The sequence below is a fragment of the Mauremys mutica genome, chromosome 1 (genome assembly GCF_020497125.1).
Source record: "Mauremys mutica isolate MM-2020 ecotype Southern chromosome 1, ASM2049712v1, whole genome shotgun sequence".
NCBI classification, from domain to species: Eukaryota; Metazoa; Chordata; order Testudines; family Geoemydidae; genus Mauremys; species Mauremys mutica.
In genome coordinates this window covers 31,260,558-31,276,512 of record NC_059072.1, presented here as the reverse complement: position 1 = coordinate 31,276,512, position 15,955 = coordinate 31,260,558, and the positions used below count along the sequence as shown (strand labels likewise).

The window sequence follows — 15,955 nt, the reverse complement described above, 5'->3', positions numbered from 1 at the left end:
TGACACCTGTGCAAATCCACTGCCTCTGATTCCTCAGACATTCATTTTTTCCTTTTTGATTTTTTTCCATCAGTTTCACTACTGAGGCTATCACTGCTGTATATATCACCTGAAGCTTAGCTAATAAAAAAACTGAAGTAAAAATACCATAAGTGATTAGATCCTTTTTGTAAATGATTTTATTCTGTGCTGGGTCATAGTACTAAAGTCTAGGAAGATTAGAAGTTTTTTGCCTTCAACCATAAGTTACTTTTTTTTGTAAACTATTTCCAGAAGACATCAGAAAGTGTGATCTTTGTGTTACCCACTGAATTGAGCTCCAAGTTAGAGTTTTGTGGTATCACATCTATTCTATGTAGATGGATTGAAAACTGATTCAAAGCTAATTGTACAAGTGTTATTTTTAATGAGATGCACTATATTCTGAAGTCTTTAAAATGCTCAACTTTCTGGCTATAATTTGGTTTGCAAGTTGTTCTATCTAGAACTGGTTGAAAGGAAATGTCCTATTCTTCAAACCTGAAATGTCTTACAGAAGCAAGTCCAGTTCAATGAACTTTTGATCATTCACAGACAGTGTTCTGTTGGACCTTGCAAAGTTCCCTGCCAACTCACCTAGTGGGTTGCTGGGGCCCGTAGGCTTCTAGAAGCTCCAGGACAAGCCTACCATGTAGACTGCTCTGGGACTGGGGACCTAGCAACAAAGCAGCCCCACCATGCAGACTTCCCCAAGACCAGGGAACCTGGGCTTCCAGGGTCTGTGGCTCTGGGGCAGGCCTACCCTGTGGACTACCCCACGGCTTCCAGGGTCTGCAGCTCCACAATATGGACTGCCCTGGGACCAAGGATTCCCAGCTACCAGGGTCTGTGGTAACCTTACCAGGGTCTGTGATAGCCTCACCACATGGACTTCTGTGGCGCTGGAAGCCTGGAAACCCTAGAGGCTCTTGGCCTCCAGGCCTCTGGCTGCTGAGCTGGGATGTCCTAGGGTGGGCTCCCAGGATCTGTGGCAGCCCTGCCATGTGGACTGCCCTGGACTCAAGACTTACAGATGCCTGGGCTAGCTGGCTCCCTGTACTGCTCAAATCCCAAGTGGGCAGCCTAGGGAGCCAGCTGGCCGAGGTGTCTGGAAGGCTTGTGATCTGCAGCCTGGGCAGTCTGTATGGTGTGTCTGCCCCAGAGCCATAGACTGGGAGCCCAGCAGCTACTGACTGAAATTGACATTCTTGTAAGTGCCATTGCTGATGATAATGGTGAAACTGACAGTGTCAATCTCAGTCAGAGCTGCTAGTCTTAGGGGACATATTTTGTTTGGGAAACACCATGTGCTGGTGTTTCCAGTGTTTTTTTGGGATTTCTGGTTCATGATAAATTTTGAAAAATTTTGATTTTGGTCTGATTTGAAATTAATCCCATCTCTGAAATATCAATTTCTCACTAACTAGAAAACCCAAGTTTTGGACAGCTCTAGTTCTATCCTCTGATCAGCCCACATCATTGGACTATCATTTTTAACTCATAGCTGTACATTTTATTTAAGTTTGAGGGTTCAGTTTGAGAGAACTGCCTGTAGTTCTCTAACTGATGATTCCCAAGTTCTTTTCTGGGGAGAAAATGCTCTGGAGATTCATTTTCTGGCTAGTTAAAAGCAGAAGATTTATAGGAGTCTCTTGTTTTCCACTCTCCCCCTCCCGCATGTTTAGGCACTCTGAATGAAGACAAATACTTAGTTTCCTCCAGTTCAGGACAGAAAGATGCTCCCTCTCCTAGCAGAATAGCCTCTCAGTGCTCTACTACAATACATCCTCCTTTTTAAGTTGGTCCAACCCCCAGCCCCACCGAATATCAGAAAGCCCTTTTCAAGATTCATAGCAAATTTTGCATTAGTGATTAAGAGAAAATATAAAAATGTGTAATGTTTCCTGTTAGTTCACGTGGACAATCAGGTATTCATCATTGCCATATGTTTAATAAGGTGCATGGGGACTGCAACTTCTGGGACTGGCACGCAGGAAAAAAATGGATTTGTTTAATTCTGGACACTTAGTTTGGGTGAAACTTGATAGTATGTATCTTATCCTGCTGATCCCTACTTTTTTGGTCTTGTCTTATTCATGGTGATCTTTTCTGTTGTTTCATTACTGGATCTGAGTCCTAGTTTTTTTGTTTGTTTTTTTTTTCCCCCCTTTCTCAGGTATAAGACAACCTCTAATTGAAAGGTTGAGGACAAAATCTCCTATGGGCAGGTTATTTCATTATTGGCCACTTCAGGGTTTCTTGCACCTTTCACTAATGCATCTGGTACTGGTTACAATTTAAGATAGAATATGGCACTAACTGGACCATTGGACTGATCCAGTAGGGCCATTACTTTGATCCTAATACAGACAATTATAAGTACATGAACTGCAAGTTCTATTCTCTATTAGTGATGTTCACTTTTTAACCTTGCCATACTTTTTATGTATTGAGATACTGCAAGTATGGCTTCTTTTTGCTTGAAGACAAATGAAAACATATCCATTTTATACAAATACGGGCAGGCATGGAAGGAGTAGGCTGTTTTAACAGATAAATGTTGGTAAATGTCAATTTCATCATCACACACACACACCAACCAAATAAAAATAATACTTCCATGGATGATCAAAATTTACAGATAGGTAAAGAAAAATGTTGCTTGAGAACATATTAAGATTTGATTTAAGGAGATTTACTTTGCATATTTTGATATCTCATATTGACAATTTGTGTTTTAATGGTTATAAAGCTTTAACTTTTTGAATCTCAACATCTACTGTCATTGAATAATTATTGCCTGACCGCAACCATTTGTCTGACCATACTCTAATTTACTGCAAGTATGAAAATTCAAATAGTTAAAACAAGGGAAAAAAATGCATAAACCCCATAATTCTATGTAACAGTGAAAATAAAATGCTTAAAAACAAACATTGATATTACCTGTTAAAATTATACAAAAAAGTAACAATCGAGTTCTGCCAAGCCTAAATATAGGTCAACATTTTGTGGAGCTACAATTGCAACCTCAGAGCTGCAGTAGTAACTGTAGCCCCCGTTCTTCACCTCTCTAAGGGGTCAAAGGATGATGTTCAATAGGTCTCATGTCTGTAGACCAATTGGACACTTCTTGCTCTTCCCCTGCCAGCTCTGTGTTGAAGTGCTGATATCTGCCATAGAATATAGCTTTGTAGAATGCTGGAGGAGTGCAGGCCCACTCAGGTGGCCTCTCTACAGCTCGGATGTTGTTTTGGGTGCATTTGGGGTTTTCTGTACCTGTCTGGGGTTTGATGGTCAGGATTCTGCTCTAAAGTTTGGAAGAATTTTAAAATAATTTTGGTACTTTTTTGTTCACATTATACTATTCTTCCAACACTGTTGCTAAACGATGCTAGTGCCAAATCAAGAGACAATAGCCACAACATTTATTATATGAAAATTAAATGTAATCTAGGTAATATCTTAGATTTACTCAAAGTTCTTTTGTTTATTTGGGTACTGCAGTTAGAAGGATCAGGCATACAGTCAATACTACCAGTAATCTGAAACTGCACAAATAAGAAAGTATCTGTTCAGCAAAACTTCTTGAGCATATCCTACCCCCTTCTCTGCTTTTCTCTTTTTACATAACAGCTTGTGGAGCATTATAAATGAAGAGCCCACATATGGTTTTGTGAACTGAACAGGTGTCCTTAGGGGCAAAATAACTCCACATGCAGGCTTGTAAGCATGTAATCATTAAGTCAGCTGGAAACTTCAACATTGCTCATAGCTTGTTCCATATTATGCTGTTCTTTAAAAAGCGCAAAATTTATTTGAAGAGCCATATATTATTGAAATATAAGGGCTAAGCAATTTAGAAAAAACATTGATACCAGAACACTTACCATCAAACTCTGCTGGTCCAACTCCTACTATAATTATTGACATTGGAAGCTTTGATGCCTTCAAAACAGGAAGAAAACAGATTTAATACACAGTATAATCTGCAAATATTATGCTGGACTTGAAAGATAATTGGATTAAAAACATGTACAGCTCCTTATATTGTGAGGAGGAAAGGAAAAAATACCCAAGAAAAATACATGTAAGTTGTCTGCTTTAAGTTATATAAACATCTTGGATGAAGCTAGTATGAAAGTTGATCATTTTGTTCTTTTGAGTTTTGGTTTGTTATTTCCCCATAATTTGTCTTTTTATGATACATATAAAATAAAAAATATGATTAAATGCAACAAACTATTAAGGCACAATAATATCAAGTGCACAACTAAAATTCCTATAGCAGTTTATTAATCAATGCAAATAAGAGTTGCAAATGTGCATCCAGTGGCAGAACCTGATGCTTAATTAACACACATTAAAGTACACAGAATTTCAAGATACCATATATCTGTCTGGAAGCAACTAACTTCATTTTCTTTGCACAGGTGCTATTTCTATTCTTGGAGCCTCTCAGAAATAAGACTTTACATTTCTTCCATAAAAGAAATATTAATTAAAATTATTTAGCCAGGAGACTGAGAAAAAAGAAAATAGGATGAGTAACATAAAATAAAATTGTGAAAGGTAAATCTTTTAAAAAGAAAAGATACTTCAAGATTTTTATTCTATAAAATCAGATAGATGATATACAGCTTTATGTGAATAAAATATTTGTAAATTCACAAAGGCAATGTCATAAATATTTTAGGTTTCCTTTCCCTGATGGCAGCACAAAACATCTGCAAGTTTAAGGACATGTTCTGTAACTAGCTGCCTGGAGCACGAAGACAACTAAAATCCATCAAGCAAATGTCAGAACTGACAATTGTTCCTTACTGGGACATACTGCTAAACTTTGAAATCTTTAAAGTCATTCTAAACAGAACCTGTATATTGGCCAAATCATACATGTAAAATTTCACTTAATAGCAATTGTAAGGAAGCAAGTTGTTTTTGAAACACACATACTTTTCTTTTTATATATACCATCACTATTTGTCACTTTTGATATTTTATAATGCTGTCCATGAGCTAATTTACTTAAGCAAGAAAATATGACAGACAAATTTAATACTAACACAGCAGACAACTCTTGAAAACAGTCAAATTTGCCTTAAATTACTCCCTCTGAAATGGACTTTTTTAATAATATAGATCATGTCAGATGAAATTATACCTAATATGGTATACAGTTAAGATACCAGGAAATGACTGCAAGTGTAATTATAAAATGTAATCCAGGTAGTTAATCTTCTGGTTATAGTATCTTGTATTAGGAATATATATGTAAAAAGTATAACAAAGTAATTTCAGGGTAATAAGTATATCAGCCCAGTAGTTAACTGTAGCTAACAAAAATATGATTGCAGTGTAATTAAATTGTAACTGCAGTATACATTCAGTATATACAATACTGCTTTCACTGCAGTGTAACTATAGTTAATGTATTATAAAATGTATTCAGATATTTAATAAATAAAATACCCTACAATTTTTATTACAATCTTGAATATAAATTACTTTCATGGACTCTGTCTGGTATACACAAAGCAGTATACAGTACTACAAGATGCTACATGTATGAATCCTGTAAGAGGGGGAAGTGAAGTTTATGAATGCAACCTTACCATTAAGCACTTATTCAGGAGATGTCAATGTTGCAACTTTTAACACTACATTAATATAGTTTTTCCATCAAAGCCGAGTGCATGTGACATACCAGTAATGAGAGATTATGCTCAGTGCCTGAAAACATCATTTATACATAAACCACTAAAAATATATTCTGCTTGAACTTTACATAGATCAGACTTCATGAACTTCATTGTCTTATTACACCAAGAAACAGATTTTTTTAGTAATTAATTAAAAAAGCGTTATCTTATAGCAATTCATTTTCAGTATATTTTTGTCAAGGTGACAAATGGATTAAATAAATGTAATACAATTTTAATCTCAAGAATCCAGGCAGAAAAATTAACATAGCTCCATAAAAATAAAAAGTATAGATATTGCCAACATTTCACTTACTACAAGTTAAAGATACAGCTATTTAGCTGTATTTCCACAACCGTGCAAAGCAGTTTTATTATTGTAGACTTTGTTTTAACATAAAACATGTTTTGACTGGAACTATTAATTACTGAAACAAAATAACTGTTTTAGTCATTTTAGGGAGTAGTGACAGCTGAGCTGGGTTTGGTGGTTTGTTCGGATTTTTTTAACCTGGATGGATGCCCAGCTTGGTGTTAGGATGGACCAAAGGTCATTCCTCTAGCTCTACGAAGCCCTTTTATTGGTTGGGAGGGAGGGAAGAAGCTGTGCTCCCAACCTTTAGGCTGAGCTGGAAAAGGAGCAAAAAACCATTTGAACTTTCCTCTTTCTGCAGTAACATTCTTTGCAAGCATTCTGTTTGCTCATTCACCTGCACACACTGCCCAATATGAGGTGAAAATGGAGCAGCTATGACAGGGTGGGCTTTGGCTGCAGGCAGGAGTGCTCTATCCCCACCATTAACCCCCACCTTTACAGGTGTAAGCTGTCATTCATTCCCTGCAGTTTTACCTCAAAGGGGAAGAAACTGTGGGCACAAACTGGTAAACCATCTTCTTCCCCTCCTTCCAATCCCTCCATCAATATGATCAGTTTTCAAGTACTCCTATCAGACAGCTGAATAAAGCATTTAGGGATATGCTCATGGAGTTGTCCAGAGAACAAATCAATGTGGTTTTGGGACTGTTTAGTACTTTCACACCCTTGTTTTCTGCTTTCCAAGTTGGCAAGCCTCCATTTCCAGAGGAGCGGGAGAAAAAGGGGGTTCAGGGAGACTTCATAGGGGGAGGGCTAAGTTCCTTCTATGCTGCGCAGCCACGTGGCCACGCAGCAGGCTATCAAGGGCAGGGAGGTGCCTCTCCCCCGGCCCTGCAACCAAAGCTGCTGCGGCCAGCACCTCTCCCCAGCGGGAGGCGCCTCTCCCCTTGCGGCCAGAGAAGGCTGTGGGGAGTCCTCTCTCCCTGATGCAGCCCTGGGGAAGCCTACGCCCCTCCATTCCTGGCCCCACCTCAGAGCCTTCAATCTTGCACCCCAACCCTCTGTCCCAGCCCTGAACCCCCTCCAAACCTCTCATTCCCACTCCTGCCACGCATAGGACAGTTTCCTGTTCCGTAACTGGTGTTCTTCGAGATGTGTTGCTCATGTTTATTTCACAAGAGGTGTACGTGCTCGCCATGTGCACTGGTGCCGGAAGTTTTTCTCTCAGCAGTACCCGTAGGGGGAGTGCTGCTGCGACCCCTGGAGTGCCGCTACTATGTTGCTCTATAAGGGGAGCCACGCACTCCCCCGACCCTCAATTCCTTCTTGCCTGACCAACTCCAACCGCGGGGAAGGAGTGCAGGATGTGGAATAGACATGAGCAACACATCTCGAAGAATGCCAGTTACAGAACAGGTAACTATCCTTTCTTCTTCGAGCGCTTACTTATACGTATTCCACAGTAGATGATTACAAGCGATGTGTGATGGAGGTGGGTAGGAGTTTATGGATTCCCTGGCTGGAGCACAGCCCTACCGAAAATGGCATCATCCCTGGCGTGGGAGACGATAGCATAGTGCAACGTGAACGTGTGTACTGAGGACCAGGTAGCGGCCCTACAGATGTCCTGGATAGGGACATGGGCCACAAAGGCAGCTGACGAGGCCTGAGCTCTTGTTGAGTGCACCCTCATGATAGGTGGTGCAGGAACCCTTGCTAGGTCGTAGCATGTCCGGATGCACGATGTGATCCACCGAAACAGTCTCTGGGTGGAGATCGGTTGGCCCTTCATGCGCTCTGCCGAGGCAACAAAGAGTTGCGAAGACCTACGGAATGGTTTAGTCCACTCCAGATAAAAGGCAAGCGCCCTGTGCACATCGAGAGTATGGAGGTGGCATTCCTCGTTAAAAGCGTGCGGCTTAGGGCAGAAGACAGGTAGGAAGATGTCCTTGGGGAGGAATGCAGGGTGTGGGCGGAGCTGAACCTTGTCTTTGTGAAAGACTGTATAAGGGGGGGGTCGCAGGTCAGGGCCCTAAGCTCTGAGACCCGCCGGGCTGACGTGATGGCCACAAGGAAGGCTACCTTCCAGGAACGGTGAGACAGCACCAAGTGTGGTGCAAGGATCTAGCACCAAGTTTAGATCCCACTGAGGGACAGCCGTTCTAGCATAAGGGAAGGACAGGTCTAGCCCTTTGAGGAAACACCCAGTGATGGAATAGGAGAAAACCGAGCAGCCCTGGACTGGCGGATGGAATGCCGAAATAGCCGCCAGATGCACCCTGACAGAGGAAGGGGCCAGGCCTTGAGTTCGAAGGGAAAGAAGATACTCAAGGATAAGCTGGAGTGGGGCAGATGTTGGGGAAACACCCCGCTCACCCACCCACCTGGAGAACCTGGACCATTTTGCCAGTTAGGTCTGGCGCGTGGATGGCTTCCTACTTTCGAGGAGGACACACCTGACCCTCTCCGAACACCCTCTCTCCTTCGCATTTAGCCACTGATCAGCCAGGTTGTCAGATGGAGAGCATCCAGATTGGGGTGGAGAAGGCGGCCCTGGTCCTGGGAGAGGAGGTCCTGGCAGAGCGGCAACAGCTGGGGAGGGGCCACAAGTAAGCCTAGGAGGGTCCCGTACCAATGCTGCCGGGACCAAGCTGGGGTGATTAGGAGGACACATGCTTTGTCCGTTTTTACTTTCTCCAGGACCTTGTCAATGAGGGGAAACAAGGGAAAAGTGTAAAGAAGTTGGCCCGACCATGACATGAGGAAGGCATCAGAGATCACGTTCCTCCCTACTCTCCCCCAGAACAGAACCTGTGGCAATGGCAGTTCTGCCTGGTCGCAAACAGGTCTACTTGGGGAGAGCCCCACGCTCGGAAGAGCTGGTGAGTGACCTCCGAGTGGAGCGATCACTTGTGTTGGGTGGAGAAAACCCTGCTCAGGTATCGGCCTGTGTGTTGATGCCCGGCAGGTGGAAGGCCTTCAGGGAGATGTCGTGGGCTATACAAAACTCCCAGAGGTTGAGGGCTTTCAGGCAGAGGGCCAAGGACTGCGTTCTGCCTTGCCTGTTGATGTAAATCATTGCAGTGGTGTTGTCCATGAGTACTCTGACCACCTTGCCACGCAACTGTGAGCTGAACGCCACGCAGGCTAATCGTATCGCCCTGAGCTCCCTGACGTTTATGTGAAGAGATAGCTCCTTGGCTGACCACATCCCTTGGGTCTGAGAGTTCCCTAGACGCGTTGGACACTAGGTCTAGTGACGGGGTGGGGTCCTGGAAGGGAATTCCCTGGAGCATATTGTCTGGGCAGGACCACCATTGAAGCGTGGCAATCACCCGTGCCGGTACCGAGAGGACCTTGTCTAATTTGTCCCAGGCCTGGGAGAACTCGGACACCAACCAGAGTTGGAGAGGCCTCATCTGAAGCCTGGCGTGGCAGACCACGTATGTGCACTCCACTATGTGGCCCAGGAGCTGTAGGCATGCCCTGGCCGTGGTAACAGGAAACTCTGTGACCGAGTCTATAAGCCCCCTCAGGGTCAGGAACCTGTCCATGGTAAGGGAGGCTGTGGCCTTGGAGGCATCCAGGAGAGTTCTATGCACTGCACTGGGACCAATGTCGACTTGGCCTCGTTTACTAGGAGGCCCAGTTTGACACACATGGCCAAGAGCAGGTCCACATGGATCTGAACCTGGGATCGGGAGGTGCCGTTGAGCAGCCAGTAGTCGGGGTAGGGGAATATTTGTACCCCTCGACATCTGCGGTAGGCCGCCACTACTGCCATACACTTTGTGAATACCCTGGGCTCAGTGGACAGGCCAAAAGGAAGGACCGCAAACTGGTAGTGGTCCTGTCCCACTAGGAAATGGAGTCTGTGCCTCTCCAATATGCAGATATGGAAGTAAGCGTCCTGGAAGGTCCAGGGCCACATACCAATTGCCAGGGTCCAGGGAGGGTATGATACATGCCAAGGAGACCATGCGGAGCCGGCATTTTGCCACGAACTGATTGAGGCCTCACAGATCCAGGATGGGCCTGAGTCCCCATTTCGTCTTGGGGATCAGGAAGTAACGGGAGTAGAACCTTTTCCCCCAGAATTCCCACTGAACCTCCTCCACGGCTCCCAAGCTGAGGAGCTGACCCACTTCCTGCCGCAGCAGGGGTAGATGTAACAGGTCCCCACTGCTGACTGAGGGAGGGAGGGTGGGGGTGAGACAAACTGTAGCATATAACCCTGGGAAATGGTGCTGAGGACCCATTGGTCCAATGTTATTCGGGACCATTCTGGAAGGAATGCAGACAAGCAGTTGCTGAAACCCAACTTTATTGGTGGGAGGGTCCTTTCGGAGTTACCGGGGTACCCTCCCGCAACCAGTCAAAACCACCTCTTGCCCTGCTGCTTGCCCCTGGAGGGCCCAGGCTGATGTATGCGCAATTCAAGAATTTCTTCTCTTCATGTCCTTTTTTTCTTGATTAATTTTGTTCTTAACATCTCGATTTTGTGCAGAGTGCTCATACCTACCCTCTTTTTACCCTCTACTTTTGATATTGGTTTTGCACCCTCCTGACTATTCTAGTCAGCCTGTCTGAGGTGATTGGCCCCCCTTCTAGTGAGGTGGAAGCCATCCAACCCCCTTCTCCCTATAAAAGGTGGACCAATGTTCCACAAAACCAAAACCTTCTAGACTACACCACTTACCTAACTAGTGGCTCCAGAATCTTCTGCTTTCCATCACGAGACAGGTCATAGTCGATGTCACCTTCTTTGGGGCATATTCACACCATCATATAAAAGTCACATAAAAATCCAGATGTTCTCCTTACTTGAGTTCTGGTATCTGTACTGAGGACCAGCCTCTCTGAACCTGACATCAGGTAGCTCTTTAATAATATTTAGAATGAATTTACCAAAAGATTCTAGTACTGGATCTGGACCAAGATCTTTATATATTGATTTACTTCAGTTGCTGGCTCGAAGTGAAACCATAACTTTGCCGAGTGTCCGCTTATGAGATCAACTTGCCCCGGAATGGAGTCAAATATTTTATCTTGGTAGAGGTGTGCTAATGTTTGGTAAATGAGACCATATTCTTCTCTCTCTTTTCTGAAATAGATATGGTCTTGGATATAACTTACATACTGGAGTTCTTTGAAGACTGTAATTGACCCTTCCAAAGCCATGTTTCTGAATGATTTAACAGTGGCTACTGAGCCCTGGACATAATGAGAAGGTCATCCTGACAAGAGTAGATATATATCTTTCACTTGAAGCGAGGGATGATATAGCATTTGTTAATACCCATATTGAAATGTGTCAAAAATATTTTGTATTAAAAATGTTTCTTATGCTAGCAGAATCTAAAGTATTTTTGGATGATGACTCTTCCTGATCATATGTTCAGTAGATCTCCAGGAGATTTATTTTCATATTCTGAAGCTTTGGGAAGATGATGCTGTAATGACGGATTTCAGTATAGTAGAACCTCAGAGTTACAAACATCAGAGTTACAAACTGACTCGTCAACCATACACCTCATTTGGAGCTGGAACTATGCAATCAGGCAGCAGCAGAGAGACCTCCCCTCCCACCCCCAAAAAGCAAATACAGTATACTACTGCATTAAAAGTAAACTATTAAAAAAACAAAGGGAAAGTTTAAAAAAAATGTAACAAGGTTAGGAAACTGTTTCTGTGTTTGTTTCATTTAAATTAAGATGGTTAAAGCAGCATTTTTCTTTTGCATAGTAAAGTTTCAAAGCTGCATTAAGTCATTCAGTTGTAAACTTTTGACATAACAACCATAACAATAAGAGTTACGAACATTTCAGAGTTATGAACAGTCTCCATTTCTGAGGTATTCATAACTCTGAAATTCTACTGTATTTCCACCTGGAATATTGATCTCTGTATGGATTTGCTGAATGGGTTGCATGCCACATTTCTCTTTGCCAGACAAAGAATCTTGTACCCTCTACAAAATTTTGGCTCTCCAAAAAACTGGTTCCTATTAGTCCAGTATGTAGGAGATGGTCTATAGCACCCTTCATCTTCTGATGCTTCGAAGGTTCTCATAGTGTTGATTTATTTAATTGTGAGTAAAGGATGAACTTGTCCCTAGGAGAACAAGCGAGTTATATTGAATATCCTTCCTCGTTTATCTCAAGTATTTGTTTTCTGAGGTTGCTCACTCCCAGATGAAGGCCCACCCTGAAGTCTTTGGGGGGGGGGGGGAGAGAAGGGGCTGGGCAGGGGGATCTTCCCAGTCTTGGAAAACCCCAAAACAAGAGATGCTTTTGGGCGTGGATGTTTTTTCCAGAGAATCCCATCCTTTCCAACTCTCAGGAAAGGCAGCAATGTACAACTTCTGTGTAATCTATGCTGGAACCTGGAGGAACAGGGGGGTCAAATGGAACACCTAAGATACGGTACTTTGGAGATTCTCTCACTGGAAGGAGTGGGGGATTAATTCGTTCTCTAAAGCCTCAGTGACAACTTTGTTTCAGTACTCCCCCAAAAGTTTATCAACAAAATATTTGGAAGGATAATCAGATGTTAGACAGCAATTCCACTTTTGTCACAACCCAGTGGCCCCCTTCCCTGGGGAGGCAGATCAGCATTGTATATTGCTAATGCTGTTGCAAGCATCACAAGGCATTTTGGGAAGGATTAAAGGTACGAGTGTGGAGCGGAAGATTCCTTTGCAGGTTGCGAGAGGCCAAAGCGGGAGGAAGGGAGAAGAGAACAGGTTAACTCAATGCTTAAGCTCTCAGTTCAGCCCGAAGATAAGATGCGGGCTCCAGTCCAAGGTCACAGCGCTCAAACAGACTCTGTGTAGCCACATCTGCTTCTTACCCAACCCCCGCCAACCATGGGAAAAGGGGGGTCAGCTGGGCAGGGGATTGCAAAACTGGTGAGACAGTGAAGGCCAGTGAGGGCGAAAATAGAGTTCCGCGTCCCTGAAGCTGGTGTGTTTTGGGACGCCGCAGAAAGCTGGTTTGGACTGGTACAAAGAGCAAGGGGGACAGAGGTCCCTGAATGAAACTTCCCCAAAAGACCCCAGGACTTAAAACCCTCCTGAGAGCTGAAGCAAATCAGAGATCAACAGCGGACCCTGGATGACCTATGCACAGGACAGAACTCCCGTCCACCTCTTCCCCCACTTCTTCGTACATTACACCCAGGCTTCGCCAGCCCTGGGTAGTGCGTGTGTGAGTATGAAAATGGGTTAGGGCTTGGGGCACTAATGCTTTCTTCCTTCCTCTGAGTGATGTGGGGAACCCCCAGCACTCTCCATTGTTATTTTATTAATAGGCTTTACAATTCAGTCACTTGGTGTGCTCCGTCATCTCCTCCCCTATCGATTCTCTGGCCTCAGCCTGATCACATGACACCTTGGGCAGATTGGTGACAGATTTCTGTCACACTTCCTTCAAATGGAGCCATAGTTGCCCCCAAGACACATCTGTGGAATTTTTGAACGTATAGCAAATCAGTCAAATGAAACATCACTCTTGAAAAAGCTGCTAGGGAAACCTAATTCAAAGTAGATTTCTTTTTTTTTTTTTCTTTTTTACATGCTCTCAATTGCCTCCCAGGAGAGCACAGATATCCACAATAAAAAACGGAAGCCAATATTCTCAGGAGAGAAGCTGCTGTATACAACTTTAGTATGAATGTTGATCCTATTCTTTTGATAAGTTTGGCAGAAATACTTCCTCAGTTAGTATGACTAAGCCCTTTACTACTAAGGAGGTTGCAGCAGGCTTGACTTTTGACAGAGTAATGAAGACCTTTTAGACCTTAGATACAAGTAGGACTTGACAGGGAATTCCACTCCACTTTAATCATACCCTCATGAGACAAGCGAGAAAGAATTTCATGTCTTCTTCAGTTTTGTACAGTTTTGGTTTTTTTTGTTTCATTTAAAAAAAACAAACCACAGCAACTTCTGAAGTTAGATCCTCATTTGTGCATAATTCTGGGAAGCTTAGTTGAGATTCTGAGAGATCTCGCACAAAGCCTCAGCTTTAGAGATTTCTCCTTCTCTTTACAGGATCAAGAGGGAGACTCTCTCATGAAAGTTTTTAAGACTTTGTGCTAGCCTTTAAGATCTGATTGTGAGCAATATTGTTCACCATTCCCTGGGATAAATCCTGAGAGAAAGAGGGAGGAACCCTGTGAAGAGGAGAATGCACCACCATTAGTCTGAAAGGTCACTCTGCAGGTATGTATTCTGCATGTATCCCTTCGGAAAATAGTAGTCACTTTATGACTTGTGTGGGACCCCCTGGAGGCTGGAAGGACAGAGAAGGTAGTGTATCTCATTGACAAGAGGATCTGAATCACTCCACCAATTGCTGTTGGGTTTGGGCTGTGTGGGGACCATCCACACAGAATGAGGAGTGGGCTGCAGGCACTGGAGACAACTGACTATTAGTTACAGAAAGGTCACAGGAGCTAGCACCTTTCAAGGCAGATGAGGACTTGCAGGTAAAACCGCCAGTGAGAAGGGACTTGCTCTGTGGCCTTTTAAACCATCTCAGCATATACCTTGCCTCTGTGCTGGCTGAGAGCAGAAATTTCATCCTCCTGGTTGCTATGGGGAAACTTATCTTGCCCTGAGGTTTAGGAGATTCCACGGAAACTTTCCTGCTTGTTCTGGAAGCTGTAGCAATAAGAACCAGAGGGGTTTTGAACAACATACACTTGGTTCCAGGCCACTTATTCTGCCCTTATTCTAGCAAAGGGAATTTCATCTGTGTTGATGTAGACCTTGCCCACACATCAGGTGGGAGCTGAGTTTCTGCAGCCTGCCATCTCTGTCTGCCATTTCTGAGGAGGGAGGGGAAGAGAGGTGCTGTCCTTGAAACCCATCTCAGAAAGTAAATTTTAAGTTTAGCACTTTTGAGAAGAAAAACTTCAAAACCAATGAAGAAACTGACTTTAGTTAAAAATCTTTACAAAAACATGTGAAGCTATGCTACAAAAGGAGACCTAGAGTCTGCAGTACATGACACTTGGAGGCAAATAATTCTGGAAAGGAGTTTTTTCTAAGGGTTCATCCTGAGCCCAGGCTTATAGTAAAGATCTGGTCTTCTTTCATAGATTGTAAGACCAGAAGGGACATGATGATAGGGAACATCCATTCCAAAGACCATGTGACATAAAGAGGACTGAGAAGTCACTTATTTCTAGATTGCACAATCAATATATAGTATTAGCTTGAAGACCACAAGTTCCTCAGAGCACTGATTTGATAAAGCTGGTTAAAATTTCACAGTTAGTTTCATTTGGCCTCTATGCCTGGCAATTTTTATTATTTGGAAAGAAGAGTTTACAGTCCAAAATATTAAGACTAGGAAATATACTGCTTATAAAATATAGAAATCCAAGGTTAAATAGAACTTACGTTAACTACTGATTCCTTTGTTTGAGCCATGTCTGAAATAACCCCATCTGTAATAATGAGAAGAACAAAATACTGGGAGCCATCTTTTACTGAGGAAGCATATCTGAAAGAACAAAAAAAGACCAAAATTATAACAGCAGAAAACCTGTATACAAACAGACTAATATGACAAACTATACTTTTGCAATTCAATTGCTTAAAAAGTAATACTGAGGGTCTATGCTAGACACTCCAAAAGAAAAAAGCATTCATCATTAAAACATAGCTGAATACGTTATAACAAAGTAACTGTGGTATTTATAATAATTGTGTGTTAATAGATATCTGCAGAAGCAATTGAACAAAGTTTTCTGTAGCTGCAGAATCAATGAAGTGTGAGAAGTATATTGTCCATTCTGCTGCTCTAACCCATACACAAAGTAGTGTCTGGCAGTGCCTTAGAACTGCATCAGTTATTAGGTAGTTATTAGAACTGAGGAAGTGGTTGCTGGGGTGTAATGGGGAAATATT

The 15,955-nt window shown here is 43.0% G+C and overlaps 1 protein-coding gene across 5 annotated transcripts in view; it reads right to left on the bottom strand.

Annotated features, from left to right (window-relative positions):
* Positions 1-15,955, bottom strand: part of CPNE8 (copine 8) — a 230,181-nt gene that overhangs the window by 16,176 nt on the left and 198,050 nt on the right. For all 5 annotated transcript variants that reach the window (XM_045030427.1, XM_045030417.1, XM_045030409.1 and 2 more), the window contains 2 exons: positions 15,446-15,548; positions 3,909-3,966 (listed from right to left, as the gene is read on the bottom strand). In XM_045030427.1, coding sequence (XP_044886362.1) covers positions 3,909-3,966; positions 15,446-15,548 — 161 coding nt within the window. The remainder of the gene's footprint in view (positions 1-3,908; positions 3,967-15,445; positions 15,549-15,955) is intronic.